The sequence below is a fragment of the Microtus pennsylvanicus genome, chromosome 15, assembly GCF_037038515.1.
Source record: "Microtus pennsylvanicus isolate mMicPen1 chromosome 15, mMicPen1.hap1, whole genome shotgun sequence".
In the NCBI taxonomy this organism is placed as follows: Eukaryota; Metazoa; Chordata; class Mammalia; order Rodentia; family Cricetidae; genus Microtus; species Microtus pennsylvanicus.
Window position 1 is genome coordinate 14,020,082 of NC_134593.1, and position 17,014 is coordinate 14,037,095.

The 17,014-nt window shown below is 47.2% G+C and overlaps 1 protein-coding gene across 2 annotated transcripts; it reads left to right on the plus strand.

Moving 5' to 3' along the window:
• The first annotated feature begins 8,412 nt into the window (after positions 1 to 8,412).
• Ngdn (neuroguidin) lies at positions 8,413 to 16,676 on the plus strand. 2 transcript variants are annotated; one of them, XM_075949646.1, is made up of 11 exons: positions 8,413 to 8,509; positions 9,042 to 9,101; positions 9,938 to 10,009; positions 13,903 to 14,040; positions 14,278 to 14,362; positions 14,476 to 14,528; positions 14,690 to 14,813; positions 14,903 to 15,071; positions 15,724 to 15,880; positions 15,988 to 16,045; positions 16,566 to 16,676. In XM_075949646.1, the coding sequence occupies exons 1-11, from the start codon at positions 8,498 to 8,500 to the stop codon at positions 16,583 to 16,585; spliced, it is 948 nt and encodes a 315-aa protein (XP_075805761.1). In that variant the 5' UTR covers positions 8,413 to 8,497; the 3' UTR covers positions 16,586 to 16,676. The 2 variants fall into 2 exon arrangements, with proteins under 2 accessions (XP_075805761.1, XP_075805762.1); XM_075949647.1 differs by lacking the exons at positions 8,413 to 8,509; positions 9,042 to 9,101; positions 9,938 to 10,009 and adding an exon at positions 12,917 to 13,800.
• The last annotated feature ends 338 nt before the right edge of the window (positions 16,677 to 17,014 follow it).

The window sequence follows — 17,014 nt, forward strand, 5'->3', positions numbered from 1 at the left end:
AAAGATCAGAGTATTTACACATGTCTTATATGTACAAACACACACACTAAAGATTAGAGTATTTACACATGTCTTATATGTACAAACACACACACTAAAGATTAGAGTATTTACACATGTCTTATATGTACAAACACACACACTAAAGATTAGAATGTTCACACACGTTATATACACATACACCACACACACGAAAGACTGGGAAGAGAAAAAAAGGAGCCAAAGAGAATAAGGAGAGAGAAGTTTCCTAGAAATCCCAGAAGGATTTCAAGAGGAGCAGGTGGCCAGTAGTGTCAGATTCCAAAGAAAGGCCAAGTGACCGAAGGACAGAGAAGAGAACTTTGTTCATCTTCAGGAAGCAGCTTCCGGGCAGCCACAGGGCAGAGCCTGGCTGCTGCGGTTTAATCAAGAAGAAGGATGGGGTGGATGAGGTTAGTAAGGAGAAGGATAGGAAGTGTGGGCCATGGGGGTTACGCCTTCCAGCTGAGTAATTTGGCAATGGAAAGAATGAGACTAAACATCGACCAAAGGGAAGCAGGCCAGACTGCATGGTTTATTTTGTTGAAGATAAGGCAGCCCTGAGCACGTGGAGCCGTGTGTGTGTGTGTGTGTGTGTGTGTGTGTGTGTGTGTGTGTGTGTGTGAAGAACCATGTCCTTGCTTTGTTCTCCGTTCCCTTTTGTCTTCTCTGGTACAGTTTTCTCGTTTCCAGCTCTCTTTCTGGAACCTAGCAGAGTGACTTGTAACTGCTCAGAGAACACAAGCTGGACTTGCAGATGCAAAGGCTTCCTGACTTCCACAGGTCCATAGAAGGGAGCTTGCTGCAGCCCTAGCTCTGTCTTCGGCTCTCACTGATCGGCCTGACAAGTACCTCAGCCTCCAGAGCTCTCTGCTCTCAAGGCAGAGTGGGAAGTACATAGAGGTCTGGAAATAAGTTGTGCCCAGAGACCCAGGGTTAGCCTTTGCTCAGGCTTTGGTGTCTGTGAATTATTCTAGACTTACAGTGTTTATAAGTCTAGAAGTTCAGCCTATAGCCCAGGCCTGGAATGACTTCCTGATCTCTGGGATGGGCCCTTGCTGTTCTCTAAGAACTTGATAGAATGTTCTCTGGTGTTCCTGTACTGCACAAACATGTAGCCTGCCACTAAGAATCCACATTTCTGAACAAGAATTAGAAACAGAGTCACACATACCGGCTTTTCTGAGCATGGGAGAAGACAGTAAGTCACTCCCTGATCTGAGGCTCTCAGGTCACATTTGGAAGAAGGGACCTTAGAGTCTGGCTGCTGTTTCCTCGTGGATGCCTCCCTTTCAGGAGCTGCAGGCAGCCTTGGGGTTAGAGAGACGCTTGGACCTGCAGACAGAGAGAACTCAGAGCCGGGCAGACTCCCTGAAGTTCGAAGAGATGAGGCTTTATAAAGGGGCTCAGAACTCACTAGGTTAGAAGAGCTGACCCATTCTGAGCAAGAAGAAAGAGAAAGGAGAAGGAAAATATGGTGGTTGCTTTTTCTGGAGACTGGGAGAGAGGAGCCAATGAGGTGGTCTGCTAAGTGGTAAGGGTGGGGCTGCCAAAGGTAAGCCAAACTGGGGTCTAAGATAGGCCAAGACTGTAGAGAGAGTGTCAGAGTTTTGCCACTGTGTGTGTTTGTCACAGAGGAGGTGACCTTCCCCAAGGGCAGTGCCTCTTGGTGGAGAGAAACCAGGACGAAGGGTTGGGCTTGTGCAAGGGGCCCGTGTTGGGCCCCTCATCTATGAGATTACAGTCTTGGCTGCCAAGAGCAACTCTGTGGGGGTGGAATGAAACAAAGCAAAGGCCCTTTTGTGGTGCTGGGTTTCTAAGAATAGCCATGGCTGGGCTCCACGAGGCACCTCCCCAGTCAGCCATGTCCCCAGTCTGGTGTTCAAAGGTGTTCCTATGCCTGGTGTCATGGCACCGATTGTGAGATGTTGAGGAAGTGGAGCTCGGGAACCCCACCTCAGACTCTGCTACCTATGTTTAGCCAGCTCTACTCTAACAGGAGGCAGAGGAGAGGAAGAGTGGGCATGCAGTTGGCACACACATGTTAGGGAGGGGCACAAAGGTCGGAGCCACAGCTGGAAACAGTGATGCTCCGGGGAGGAAAGAAGGTGGAACAGGGGGAGCTGGAATTGGCCGGATGGACGTGGGAACAAAAGCCACCAGGAACGGGAAGACTTGTGGGAAGCAGTGGAGGGAAGTGCATGGAGGAAGAGAAGCAGAGAAGTGGGTTCAGGAAACCAGACGCAGAAAGAAAACTTGGGGTGGAGGGCCAGGAGCCATGGGGGTGGAGCAGATAAGGACGAAGCGACAGTGGTCCTCAGACACACAGGACCAGGGGGTGGCACAGCTCTTGGGGAAGCTTGGGAAAGGCTCTTGAAGGCCAATCCTGTGAGATAACGAAGCACTTCAAATCCTTTCCTAATCTCCCTGCCTATTATTAGCCCAGAGCCCTCCCTGCAGAGCAGCCACAGGCCCCTGGGTGCTGTCCTTTCCCCCACGCCCTTGGCTAGAATTAGCAGTTGTGTTGTGAGCATCTGAATGCAAGGTCGTTCTGGCTTCTGGGTAGTGTCACTAGAGAAGAGGGTAGAGAGATGGTGGGAGGGGTTGGAAGGTCACTGGACACCCCTCTAGACATGGCAACACCCCACATGAAGAGGGGTAGGGTCCAAGCCTATGCTGAGTCCTCATATCAGTAAATAAACCCATCTTCAAGGTGGAAACAGTGTTGGGGGGCAACCGCTAATCAGCAAGATGACTGGACCCCCTAAGCACTGAAGCAGCAGTGCAGATGCGGCTTTGCTGGAGGGCGGGGAAGCAGGGGGCTCCTGGCAGGTGAGCCTGAGGAGGGGTCTTTAAGGGACTGGGTGTCCCCAGCTGCTGGCCAGTGCTGTGACAAAGACCCAGGACAGTGACTTCTGTGTCAAGTCTTGGGGCCTAAACTCTACAGGACTAGATCCCGTAAGATTAGACAGACAGGAGCAGCAGGCTGCACATCTTCCGGGTAGGATTAGATGGGGAGTAGCAGGCTGCATGTCTCACGGGCAGGCCAGGGACTTGCTGAGTTTCCCTCGGAACTACTCTTGTCTTTGTCCATTTTCCCTCTCCTTCGGTACCCTCGAGTGTTGCTCACTGATTTGGGGTGGGGGGGGTTGTTTGTTTTTTAATGAAAAAATAAGATGTTGCTTGTATTTTATCTGGAGCTCTTTTGCCTCTGACAAATCTCAATAAAATAAATGCATGATGAATAAGGTACCAAAGAAGGCCAGCAGCTGCTGTCCTTGTGACACTGCGAGCTGCTGCCTGACGGGACAGAGAGGGGCTTCCCCAGACCTTATCCAGGATTGGATGGAGGGGAGGGCACAGCTTGCATTTCCTTGTCTTTCCCTTGATCTTCGTTTCTCCTCTGTCTCTCCCTTCCTCCTTCCTTCACATTTTCGTTACTTTTTCTCAAATCATAAAGCCAGTGCTCATTTTCCAAGTGAATGGATTTCTATGATGCAGAGAAGTCAAGCCCTTTCCACTGCGCCATTCCAAAGGAGGCGTGGTTAGCAGTTCAGTGTATATGTCTGAACCTGACGTCTTGTTGGTTTGTTTTCAGTTGGGGTCTCATTGTGTTACCCAGGCTGGCCTTGAGTTCCTGCCTCAAGAGATCTTGAATCAGCCTCTAAAGTAGCTGGACCTACAGACATGTGCCATCCTTATGGCATGAGATGACTTTTAACTAGAAGAAACAAAAGTAAAAGTTCTTTATGCTTTTTGAGGGGCTTCTCCTGTCATGATGCTCCAGGAAGATATCTAATAGTCACTTGCATTTGAGCAGTTGCCAAAGATCCAAAGACTCAGGGATAATCAGTTCTCAGAACAGAGTCAAACTGGGCAGTGGTGATGAACTCGGGAGGCAGAGGCAGGTGGATCTCTGTGAGTTTGGGGCCAGCCTGGTCTACAGAAAGAGTTCCAGGACAGCTAGAGCTCCACAGTAACACGCTGGGATGAAGCTTGACTGTTTACAGTGCATCACTCAGGGAAATTCCTGAGCTCTAGGTTGTCTCCATGGCAAGCATGGATTCCTCTAGTTAGCAGCTAAGGGCATTCCTTGTGTTGACAGGTTGCATCCTGTCCCCCTTCTCACTGCAGATCGGATCTGCCTACAGCAATACCAGTGCTAGCTTGGGCTCTCCCATGCTCTGGTTACAACAGAATTTCTGCCTGCCTCTTCAGGCCCAGGTCCGTGGCTCATTATTAACGCTGCTTCTGGTCTGCTACCACCAACCCGTGAGACACAGGAAAGCAATAAAAGGAAACTTTGGTGAGAGCTCAGCTCTGCTCCGTCACACTGTGTCTGTGTCTCAGATGCACATCTGAGAGGAAGCTGGAGAGCATCACATATCCCTTTAGTGACTGTTAGATATAGATATGTGTGTGTATACAACCTTGTAGTCTCTCAATCACCATTCCCACACTGCTACAACTGTACACTTTGTATTTACAAACTTCAAATGTTACACTAAGAACTATAAAAAGAACTAATAGAAGGGGCTCCGTGCTGGGGGTATAGCTCATTGGGCCAGGCATGAGGGCTAGACTTTGAATCCCCAGAACCTGTGTAAAAGCAGGCAGGTGTAGTGGCCCGTGTGTCACTACAGAGTTTGAAAGCCCAGGATGGGGGATTCCTGGAGCTGGCTGGCTATCTGTATCAAGATGCTGCAAATGAGCTCTGGGCTCAGTTGAGAGACCCTGCCTCGGTGAACATGGTGGAGAGCAGCTAGGAAACAGTCCAGATGTCAACCTCAGGTCTGTGCATACCCCTGTGCAAAAGTGCTCATACACTCACACACACACACACACACACACACACACTGGGAAAATGGGAACGTACTAATAAAAAAAGGTTCTGGAAACTGTAACTTTTAGTCAAGACATAGAAAGAGATGAAGAAATTGAGGAACCCTATATTCCAGAATTTGCTTTTATAAGAAACTTGTTTTTGAGCTGGGTGATGGTGATGACTGCCTTTAATCTCAGCACTCAGGAGGCAGAGGCAGGTGGATCTCTGTGAGTTTGAGGCTACCCTGGCCTACAAAGCGAGTTTCAAAATAGCTAGAACTGTTACACGGAGAAACCCTATCTAGAAAAATCAAACCAAAACAAACCAAAAGAAAGAAAGAAAGAAAGAGATAGAAAAGAAAAAAAGAAAGAAGAAAAAGAAAAACTTGTTTTTAAAAAAGGGGGCTGGAGAGGCGGCTGAGTGGCTAGATCACTGGTAGCTCTTCCAGAGGAGCCAGGTTTGATTCCTAGCACCAGTGTGGCAGCTCACAACCATCTGTAAGTCCAGTTCAAGGAAATCTGATGCCCTGTCTGTCCTCCACAGGCACTGAATGCACCTGGTACACAGACATCCATGCAGGCAAAACTCCCATACATAAATACGTAAATAAAAATAAAATCTTTAAAACAGATAAGAAATTTCTCTTAAATATAAAGACACAGATATACCCAAAGTGAAAGGACAGGCGTGGGTGTGATGGTGTGTGCCGATAATCTTGGTTTTTAGGAGGTAGAAACCAAAGGGAAAAGATTCAGAATTCAAGATCAGTTTAGGCAGAAATAAAGGGGAAAAAAGGATGAAGAAAAATAAACCATACTAACACCGACCAAAACAGAGGTGGAGTAACCATGTTGATTTTAGACCACAGGGACCTTGAAGGAAAGAAAACTCTCCAGGGTAAAGAGTGGCATTCGACAACCACAAGAAGGTCAGTTCCCGCAGAAGACACACTGCCTCTTACTCTTGGCAGCCGCAGCGCTAGGAAACAGCCTCACCTGCTCCACACATCCTGCTAGGCTGACGAACTGATCACAAGTTCCGTGTTTGGGGAGAGTCTGGAATGCTGCAGGTCTACAGCCGACTTATCTTGCCTATCATTAGCCCTATTAATAGCCATTCGTAGCCCACTTCTGAGTCTGGTCTAGCATCCTTATGACTCTCAGGTGACATCTGTTGGAATACAGTTTCCACCAACCCAGAGCTGAGACTATCAGTTAGCATCTGCTGCCCACGCTGAGGCTTCTTTCTGGGCCTGCTTACCCTGGGGTCTTAGCAATGGACTTAAGAGTGTCCTGATTCGTGATTTCCTTTTGTTCTGTCATTATAACTATTATTGTGTTGAAACACAGTATTGGGGTAACCTGAATCCATGTTCCCAGATCAGTCACTCATAATGGTTCCAGAATGAACCATCTCTTGTTCCCTTTGAAGTGAATGTTAGCACCTAACAAGAAAAGGTCAAAATATGTAATGCTAAAACTTCCAGAAATTCAAGGAGATCTAAATAAATACACCATCACTATCTTAGTTGATGATTTCAACTTCCCTCTACTAAATGATAGATCTCAGAAGCGGAAAGTCTCAAAGACATAATTGAACCCAACAGCAATCAATTAATTGGATCTAACTGGTTGGTAAAAATACTTTTTCCAGCCAGGTGGTGGTGGTGCATTACTTTATTTTATTTTATTTATTTTCGAGACAGTGTTTCTCTGTAGCTTTTTGGTTCCTGTCCTGGAACTAGCTCTTCTAGACCAGGCTGGCCTCGAACTCACAGAGGTCCGCCTGCCTCTGCCTCCAGAGTGCTGGGATTAAAGGCGTGCGCCACCACCGCCCGGCTGGTTTATTGTATTCTTAACGCTAATATTTCTTGCGACACACAGGTGCTTGGTATTTTAATGACAAAAATAAGGCAGTATTATTTATTTTCTTGGATATTGTAATAGTTTGTTAATAACACATATGAGCAAACTTCAAGCTCCAAATAAAGCAAAATCTTAACTTACGTTAGGAAAGAACGTTTTATATATCGATTGGGATTTGCTTGACATATAAAAAGTGCTGGCAAGCCGACTCCAGGTCAAGGCTCTTGCCCACTACAGTGACCAACTGAATTCTATTTCCACGACCATATGGTGGAAGGAGATCCAATTCCCATTTGTTATCTTCTGAAGACCTCCCAATGCGCACCGCACACGTACAATAAACAAATCCATTTTCGAAAAGACAGAACAATATAAAAACTCTTAATTTGATTAAGTAGGCTGTTACAGTGCCCAAGCCTCCCAGGGAACCTTATACTGTAATTAATATCAGAGGCAAATCCTCTGTCCCATTTGATGAAATTCCCAAATGTGGAAACGAGGATATTCCATCCAGAATGAGAAACACAAGAGGGCTATTCTTTTTCGATTAAAAAAAAATCACTTATGTGTGCTCAGGTTGTGTGTGTGTGTGTGTGTGTGTGTGTGTGTGTGTGTGTGTTTAAGGGAGGGTCTGAGATGCCCCTGGAACTGGAGTTCCAGGTGGTTGTGAGCTGCCTGGTGTGGGTGCCGGGAATGGAACTCTGGTCCTCTGCAAGAATAGTATGTTCTCTTAACCATTGAGCAAGGGCTCCGGCCCTGTGTTGTTATTGTTGTTTAATTGAGAACAAGGCCTCACAATGTAGACCAAACTGGCTTCGAATCCACGGAGATTTGTTTGACTACAGAGAGCTGGGATTAAAGGTGACAGCCCCACCTCAGACTAGATTTCCAGTCCGAGGTCTTCTTTTCAGTTTTGACGGAAAAATGCAAGGCCAGCACCTCCCTTCTCGTACCTTATTCTGAGAGGGGAGGGAGCGCGGTGTTGGAAGATACTGAGAAAAGATGAGGGAGACAAAGGAAATATGCGCAGCCTGGGTTTGAACCAATTCCTGCAGTGGACTAGTGGAGCCTGGAGGAAGGAAGGCTTTCAGATTGACCCGTTTGCTCAGCCGTCTTGTTTTCCCTAAGGAGTGGTGCATGGCGCACTGGAGCCTTTGCGCAGCGTCCTGCGTACACACGGAGAGGACGGGCCAGAGATGCGGCCGGCAGTCTGAACCGTGGCTCTGGGCTCCTCTATCCCAGCCGTCCGATTCCTGGACGAAAAGGGCTTCATCCTCCTACAAGGACGATCACAGACGCAGGAAGGGTACGCTTGCACGTTCAGGGGGCAACGGCGGCCGCCGCCGGGCAAAGCCGCAGACCGCCACCCAGTGGCCGTTCTGGGTACTACACGGAAAACGCCGTGCAAAGACTGGCACTGCGGCATCCGGGAGCCAATCAGCTCTCGGGTGGCTCAGCTAACTTCTCTTTTCCATTAGTTGCTTTAGCTGCCAATCAATCATTTACGCAACCTTTATTGGAGGTGGCTTCAATCATTCTCGGTAAACCACGAATCACATGCTTCTGCCCCAGCCTATCTTGGGCGCCTTTAGCTCGCCTCTGCGTCTGACGAATTTAGCCAGTTTCTTTAGCCCATTGGTTAGATGAAGTCCGGCCTGTCTGTTTAGCGGAAATGAAAAATCTCCTATTTCCATTGGCTGAAATTTACAAGCAGTGGTTGTCTATCAAATTTATGAACTCACGTTAGCACCCAGGAAGTTCGGCCCCGGAAAGGGTGGGCTCTGCGAAGATGGCGGCCCCGGTGAGTTCTGTCTCGTTGCTTCCTCCCGTAGCTACTGTGGGCGCTTCTTTTCGCCCGCTTCTGGTCAAGGCGAACCGTTGTCACCGTGCAAGAGTGGTGATGGGAACTGTCTCAGGGATGTGCTCGCCCTGACATGGCATTGTTATAAGTCAGATGAGAGAGAGGCGGGGTGGATGCTGCATGTTGGCTGGTTCCGGAAAAGAAGCTAACACAAAATTACTCTTCAAAATGAACTTTATTGACCAGGGCGGGCCGGGATCCCGCTTTGTGGTGGGAGAATGTTACGAGAACATTAGGATAGCGGTCATGTAATCCGTGAGGTTTAACTCCGAAGTCTCCGGTCTTCCAGTAAAGGGCAGTGTGGTGGGAGGACTGGCTTTGATCCGAGGCTGCCTGTACCCGGGAAGGACGGCTCAACGTCTCGAACATATTGGTGAAAAGAAGGGAATTTAGTAGGCAGTGCGTTCTGCCATCTCATCGCCTAATGTAAGAACTTGACCATCTTTTCCTGTCTCCTCCTGTCTATCTGTAGGAAGTGCTGGAGTCAGACGTCTCGAGTTCGGTGACACTTTTGAAAAACCTCCAGGAGCAGGTGAGTTGTGTCTCCTTTTCAAATAAATTACTCGGGGATTAGCTATGACTTTGTATGTCTGATCCACACACTTTGATGATTTAGGAACAGATATTTGAATACTACCTAAGTACGTTAAGTGTCAAATAAAAGCCTTTCATGGTAATTCATTTCTGCACCCAGAGAAGTACAGGAATTTTTTTTTAAAGTTATACCCAAACTCCTGTTAAACACACACACACTAAGCAAACAGATGTTGCCAATGGTGACATATCACTCTAAGTACCACTTACTATGCGTTTACATAGTTTGATGTTTTGTAAGTTCTGTTGGTGCAGACAAAATTACAGTCCTCAGTCTTCGTGTGGCCCACGCCTCTAAACTCGGCACTCAGGGGCAGAGACAGGTGGATCTCAGAGAGTTCGAGGCCAGCCTGGTCTGTAAAGTGGGTTCCAAGACAGCCAGGGCTACACAGAGAAGCCCTGTCTTTTTTTTTTTTGGTTTTTCGAGACAGGGTTTCTCTGTGGTTTTGGAGCCTGTCCTGGAACTAGCTCTTTTAGACCAGACTGGTCTCGAACTCACAGAGATCCTCCTGCCTCTGCCTCCCGAGTGCTGGGATTAAAGGCGTGCGCCACCACCGCCCGGCGAGAAGCCGTGTCTTAATAAAAAGATTACACTCACCACTATTGCTCTTCTTTTCTCCTCATCCCCTTTGGTTTCTTAACAGTCCCCTCTCCCAGCTGTAGAAAGCAATGTGAAGTTTTCCTTAGGGACCTGTTAGAAACCCTGTGTTTCAGATAAAGTTTAGGTGGCATTTTTCCTTCACAGCGATTTGAATTTTGTTTGGTTAATTTCAGGTAATGGCTGTAACGGCGCAGGTACAAGCCCTGACAAAACAAGTCCAAGCTGGAGCATATTCTACAGAGAAGGTAAGAGTCATTGAAGAGGGGCTGGAGCGGCGGCTCAGGGGATGACAGTTTGCCACTCTGATTCCCAGCACTCGAGTTGTGTAGCTCAGAGCTCCAGCTCCAGGGGAATCCCTATGTCTTTTGGCCTCCAAAGGCACCCTACACATGTAGCATACACATACACACACACAAATCTTTTTTTAAAAAGGTACTTGAAGAGGGAGTACCCCTCATATGTGCTCGGTGGTTTGTTTTTTTCTGAAGATTTGTTGTGTGGCATGTGTCCTGAGAGTTAGGACTTCATACAAGAGGAGTAATGTGTGGTTTCCATGCGTGTACGAATGCACAGCAGAGGGCCAGGTGTGAGTGTGGCATCATTTTACAGAAGCCATGAGCAGGGATGTGCCAGCCAAGCAGAGTCCAAAAAGGTGTCTCAGAGTAACAGGGTTTTGAAGGATAAATATGAGTCAGGGATACTCACGATTGCAGTGTTCTGGGGAGTAAATGGTTTTGTAGATGGACATACATAGAATGTGTGTGTGTGTGAGAGAGAGAGAGAGAGAGAGAGAGAGAAGGGGGCCAGGGGGTGGTAAGAAGACTGGAGTAGTCACTCTGGGGAGCCGTGTAGGACGACTGAGGAGTTGCTCTTTTGTTTCTTTTTTTTTTAATATTTATTTTTTTATTGTGTATACAATATTCTGTCTACATGTATGCCTAAAGGCCAGAAGAGGGCAACAGACCTTACTACAGATGGTTGTGAGCCACCATGTGGTTGCTAGGAATTGACCTCAGGACCTTTGGAAGAGTAGGCAATGCTCTTAACCGCTGAGCCATCTCTCCAGCTCTTTTGTTTCTTGTACTATTAGGTGATTGACTGGGGCATGATGGCTTTGTATACAGACGTCCCCAGTGTCACTTTCTGTGATTTCAGTTACATGAAATTCACTGCAGTCTGAAAATATAAGTGTAAAATTTCAGTTACACCTCTTAAGATTTATTTATTTATTTATTTTGGATTTTCGAGGCAGGGTTTTACTTTAGCTTTGGAGCCTGTCCTGGAACTAGCTCTTGTGACCAGGCTGGCCTTGAAGTCACAAAGATCTGCCTGCCTCTCTACCAAGTGCTGGGCTTAAAGGTGTGTGCCGTCATCAACTAGCACCTCTTAAGTTGTAAATAACTATGTTTAATATAGGGTTAACAATTATCAATATTGCTAGTTATTGTTACTCTCTTACTCTAGGTTTGTAAATTAAAATTTATCATTGGCATAAATGTTAGGAAGAACAGTGTGTCTGATTCTGGTCTCTACCATTGCAAGCATCCATTTGTTTAGGCAGGACCTTGCTATGAAGCACAGGCTGGCTTTGAACTCATGACCTTCCACCTTTCAAATGCTAGGGTTGTAGGGTCCCTGATGTGCAGTGAAATAGCTGGTTTTCAAATTAAAATTTCAAGAGGAAGAAATCAGAATTTTATAGTACTTTATCGGTGTCAGCAGAGGGTGATGCTCAACGTCTTTACATGCTTGAACTGGGCAGGTGCGCTGTCTGCTTTGTTTGGGCTCTTGCTAGGGTCTCGCTGTGGTGCCGGTGCTTAGAAGAACCAGTTCGTGTTCTCACCTGTCTTTTCCTGGTACGATTCTTTGCTGTGTTTTGGTGCTAGCTAGGCTTCTAGCATACTTCAGTATATGTTTATTTGTATTAACTTAGCTTTTATGACCAGTACCTTTATAAAGTTCCCTACAGGTTATAGAATACTTTCATGTTATCTTATTTGTGTTTCAAAATTTTTCTTAGGGCTGGACAGAAATACTGTTATTTATTTACTTATGAGGAAAATGCAGTCTCAAGTTCCAAGTGACTTAACCAATATTTGATTACACTGAATATGACAAACATGTCTACTCTTGCTATGTAATTTTGGTAAAGCATTTAACCTGTTAGAAGTAAATTTTCCCAGGCTTTGGACTGTCATTATCATTTCTATGCAAGGGTAGGTGCTTGTCCATATTACTATATTTTGTTGGAAAATCAACGTTTGCTTTTTTTTTAACTGTAAATATAAAACATTTGGGATTAGAGATTTTGAATTGTTCCACATTCTAAATAAGTACTCTGCTGCTTACTACGGCTTCCCACCCTCTCACCTACTTTTAATATGGGAAGCTTTGGAAGATACATAATTTAGCACAAAAAAAAGAAAAATATTTTAATGATTTGTTTATTTTCACTTTGTGTGCATTTGTGTTTTGCCTGCATGTATGTCTGTGTGGTGTCTGATCCCCTGCAGCTGGAGATACAGACAGTTTGAGCAGCCATGCGGGTGCTGGGAATTAAACCCAGGTCCTCTGAAAGTGCAGCCAGTGCTCTTTTTTTTTTTTAAATATTTATTTACTATTATGTGTACAGTAGTCTATCTGTGTGTATGCCAAAGGCCAGAAGAGGGCACCAGACCTTATTACAGATGGTTGTGAGCCACCATGTGGTTGCTGGGAATTGAACTCAGGACCTTTGGAAGAGCAGGCAATGCTCTTAACCACTGAGCCATCTCTCCAGCCCCATACAAAGCCTTTTTTTTTGTTTTGTTTTGTTTTGTTTTGTTTTTCGAGACAGGGTTTCTCTGTGGTTTTGGAGCCTGTCCTGGAACTAGCTCTTGTAGACCAGGCTGGTCTCGAACTCACAGAGATCTGCCTGCCTCTGCCTCCCAAGTGCTGGGCTTAAAGGCATGTACCACCACCGCCCGGCTGCAGCCAGTGCTCTTAACCCAACTGCTGAGCCATCTCTCCAGTCCCCGCCACCCCCAAAAAAATTTTTAAAGCGGTATAATTACCATTTTGGGATAACATAGGGTACGAGCTTGGTGTATTTTTCTTTCTGTTTTTTGTTTTGTTTTGGGGGTTTGTTTTGGATTTTCAAGACAGGATTTCTCTGTGTAGCTCTGGCTGTCCTGGAACTTGCCCTGTAGAGCAGGGTGGCCTCGAACTCAAAGACCCACCTGTCCTTGCCTTCTCAAGTGCTGGGATTAAAGGCTTGTGCACCCTCCACCCCCACTCTTTCTGGATTTTTGCACTGTGGATTCATGTGCTAGGGATGGGGGAAGGTGGCACAAGACTTCATTGCCACGGTAGAGCAATACACAATTCAGAGCATGAGTTGTAGTGGTGGCTCAAACACCTTCCCAGCGCTTGGGGGCTGAAGCGGGGGGCTCGTGATTTCAGGGTCATCGTTGGCTACACACAGAGCTCCAAGCCAGCCTGGGGTTGTCGGAGACCTGAAATAATCACACATTAATTAATTAATCAATTAATTAATAATGTATTAATTAAAACACTGCTTGGCCAGTCACTTAAGCATATTGCTAGCTAGCTCTTATATCTTAAATTAACTCATTTCCATTATTATGTATTTTACCACAAGGCTTGTAGTTTACTAGTAAGGTTTCTGGGCATCTGTCCCCTTTAGCTACATGGCATCTCTTTGACCCACCTCCTCTCTCCTCCTCTATCTGTTTGGAATTCCTGCCTTGCCCTGTTCTGCCCTGCGAAAGGCCCAAAGAGGCTTCTCTATTAACCAGTGTTATTCACGGCATACAGAGGGGACTCCCACATCAAGCCTGGGATACATGGAATGGATTCTTGATAGCTCTGACTGCCTTTGAACTTGTGGCAGTCTTGCTTCAACTTCCCACGTGCTGAGCTATAGGCATGAGCCTTATACTCACCCAGCATTTGGACTGCAGCTCCCGGGGTGACCCAGAAACTGCAGATGAGAGGGAACACATTTCACATACTTACGTGGACTAATTGGGAGAAGGTTGGGCTTGGAAAAATATTATCCTGATATTTGCCCTGTGTGCTCCTCCTGATTCTGTGGTTGAAACTAAGAATCTGCCTCTTCCTGTTGTGTTTGAGTTAGGGTCTGAGCTTCTTGGAAGTGAAAGACCAGCTGCTGCTCATGTACCTAATGGATCTCAGCCACCTCATCCTGGACAAAGCCTCGGGAGGATCTCTGCAGGGGCATCCTGCAGTTTTGAGGCTGGTGGAAATCCGCACGGTATGAGCCTTTTGCATATTTGAGTCTCATTTCTAAGCCCTGCTCCAGGGCTGTCACTGTCGAGCTCACGTAAGTGAGTGTTCTGTTTAACTAAGGAAAGGGTGCTCTTGTCTGCATTTGCTCCACCTTGTGAGTGTTTTCATTGCCTTTTCTGGAACAACAGATGGACCTTGGTGTGTGCCTCATTTAGGGGAGAATATGTAAATCTTTACAAATATAATCTTTACCATATTGTAGGTTTTAGAAAAACTTCGCCCCTTGGACCAAAAACTGAAGTATCAGATTGATAAACTGGTCAAGACTGCCGTGACAGGCAGCCTCAGTAAGTGGGCGGGCCATCTAAAGGGTGGGATCATTATCTCAGTAAGTGGGCGGGCCGTCTAAGGGGTGGGGTCATTATGAAGTTCCAGGTCTTACCAACGCTTCTTCTTTCAGGCGAAAGTGACCCACTTCGATTTAAGCCCCATCCCAGCAATATGATAAGCAAGGTAAGGTTTGCGTCCTCCTGAGATTAGCCCTGTGGTGACCCTGGTCTCCTTTCCCTTGTTCATGGTTCCGTCTTCTTAGGGGGAGCTCCAGCGGTGACCTTTTCTTCTCACTTGTCTGATTAAAACTTCTGGTTTGTAGAAACGTTTCCCTTCTTTTGTAGTTGGGCTCTGAGGATGAAGAGGACGATGGCGCAGAGGAGGGCGAGTCTGAGGCTTCAGGGAAGAAATCTGTGAAGGGCTCATCCAAGAAATACGTCCCACCGCGCCTGGTCCCAGTGCATTATGGTATGAGTTGTGGCCATGGCCTCCCTGGTGGGAGTTTTGTTTGTTTCCTGTGCTGACTCGAGAATAACCCTTGTGGACTCTTATCTCAGATGAAACAGAAGCAGAGCGGGAGCAAAAGCGCCTGGACCGGGCGAAGCGGCGAGCGCTGAGCAGCTCTGTGATCCGGGAGCTGAAGGAGCAGTACTCAGACGCCCCCGAGGAAATCCGAGACTCCCGGCACCCCCATGCCACTCGCCAGAGTCAGGAGGATCAGCACAGGTCTGAGCTCCGGCAGTTGGGGGTTCTTTCAAGTCTGGCCCAGGGGCACAGCGTCACATAGAAAGTGGAGTGAAGCCCGTGGTGGCGGTTGAAGATTGATGACTTTGAAGCACAAATAAGAGCTGGGGAAAAGCTGGTTTTGTTTTAATTGTTAAAATCGTTTCGTTTCCCACTGCCTGCTTAGGTCCCAGCAAATGCCGTATAGTGAAGAATATGTTCGTTCTCACGGTAGGGCTTTAATAGGCCGCTGTCGTCGTCAGTCATAGCTCTTACCTTGCGATAGAAAAGGCAGGTTTTGTGTTGGTACTGAAGTCTTCTGTACATTTAGGAAAACAATAGAAAAACAACTAACCTGAATGCAGGCTCCTTAGCTTCGAGTGGGTAGCGTCTTTGTAGCCGATGGTTTCTACAGTAGAGCCCTTTCAGGGAGGCTGTGAGGATTTTCCCTGGTAAGTCATTGTGTGGTCGGACCATAGGTTAATCCCTAGGGCCGCGGGAGGATCCGTGAGAAGTTTGGTACTGAGCATGCCACGCTCCTCCTTAGCTAAATCCTGTATTATCTGTGAATGTCCTGAGGACTTGAAGTGAGAATGGGTAGATACTGGGACCCAAGTTATCCTCGTGGGAACCTTCTGGAAACTCTTTCTGGCAGGATTAACTATGAAGAGAGCATGATGGTGCGTTTAAGTGTGAGCAAGCGCGAGAAAGGACGGCGAAAGCGAGCGAGTGTTATGAGTACGCAGCTTCACTCCCTCACACACTTCAGTGACATCAGTGCTTTGACAGAAGGGGCCCCCCATCTTGACGAGGTGAGACTGCGGCCCGGTGGTGGCAGGCAGCTGTGGGGCTTTGTGCAATGAGGTTGAGAGGGACTGGTGCTGAAAAACTACCATTTCTTCACTCCGCTTATCTCCAGAGCCAGGGTCCCGCTAAAAAGCGCAAGAAGATGCCGAAGAAAGGCCGGAAGAAGAAAGGTCAGTGAGCCACTCAGAGTTAGCTGCCTGGATGGGAAGTCTGAGCTGGAATCCCACCTCTCAGGAACTGCCATCTCGGGTCTCTCCTATTTCTTCCATACTAGTCATTACTCTCGCTAGGTGGGCTTTTATTTATTTATTTTCCCAATCTTGAAATCCGTGTCCCTCGCAAGGGTCTCTGTCTCTGGATTACACTTCTGTGACCCCACAGCTCACGTCCTGGTGTCTGTAAATAGACTCGTAAAACATCACCTGGCCGGGCAGTGGTGGTGCACACCTTTAATCCCAGCACTTGGGAGGCAGAGGCAGGGTTTGAGGCCAGCCTGGTCTACAGAGTGAGTTCCAGCACAGCCAGGGCCACACAGGAACCCTGTCTGGGGTGGGGTGGAGGGACGTGAAGGGACTGCTCGCCTTAACTGTGCTCCTGCTGTGGGTCCTAGGCAGATGGGCAGTGCTGCCCCCTGCTGGCCGTCAGTGCTCCAGCCATCCCTTGGCATTCACGGTTCTCCTTCCATTTCAGGTTTCCGGAGGCGCCGGTGAAGCGCTTCTGCACTCTCATCCGGGTGCTCCGCCATATGCAAATGACCTTGGAAGTGTGGGAAGATCTTTACTAAATAAAATGGCGTTTACTTATAAATCAAAGCCCTCTTTGCTGTGCGTTGTATGACGGGAATTGCTGGGTGTGGGTGCGTCCAATGAGTGGCCGCAGAAAAGCAAACATGTTCTGGAGACGTTGGAGAAGTTTGCTTTGCTTCCTTTGGTGGTATATTTTTTTCTAGAAATGGGGAACTAATTATTTTACAAAAACAGCGGTAGAATACCACAATCAGCTCTCCCTAACCCCTGTTGCCCACCTTCCTGCACAATTTGATAGGTCTAGAATTCTAAAGTAACATTAGTTTTAGGTTTTATTGCTCTATCCATCTTGGCCACCAGGTGGCATTAGTGGCTCAGGAAAGCAGTGGTTGC

Bases quoted from the DNA above. Each gene is read 5' to 3' on its own strand.
- Ngdn (XM_075949646.1), top strand. The intron at 14,363-14,475 runs GTAAGTGGGCGG...TTCTTCTTTCAG, and splicing joins TGCCGTGACAGGCAGCCTCA to GCGAAAGTGACCCACTTCGA. The intron at 14,529-14,689 runs GTAAGGTTTGCG...CTTCTTTTGTAG, and splicing joins CCAGCAATATGATAAGCAAG to TTGGGCTCTGAGGATGAAGA.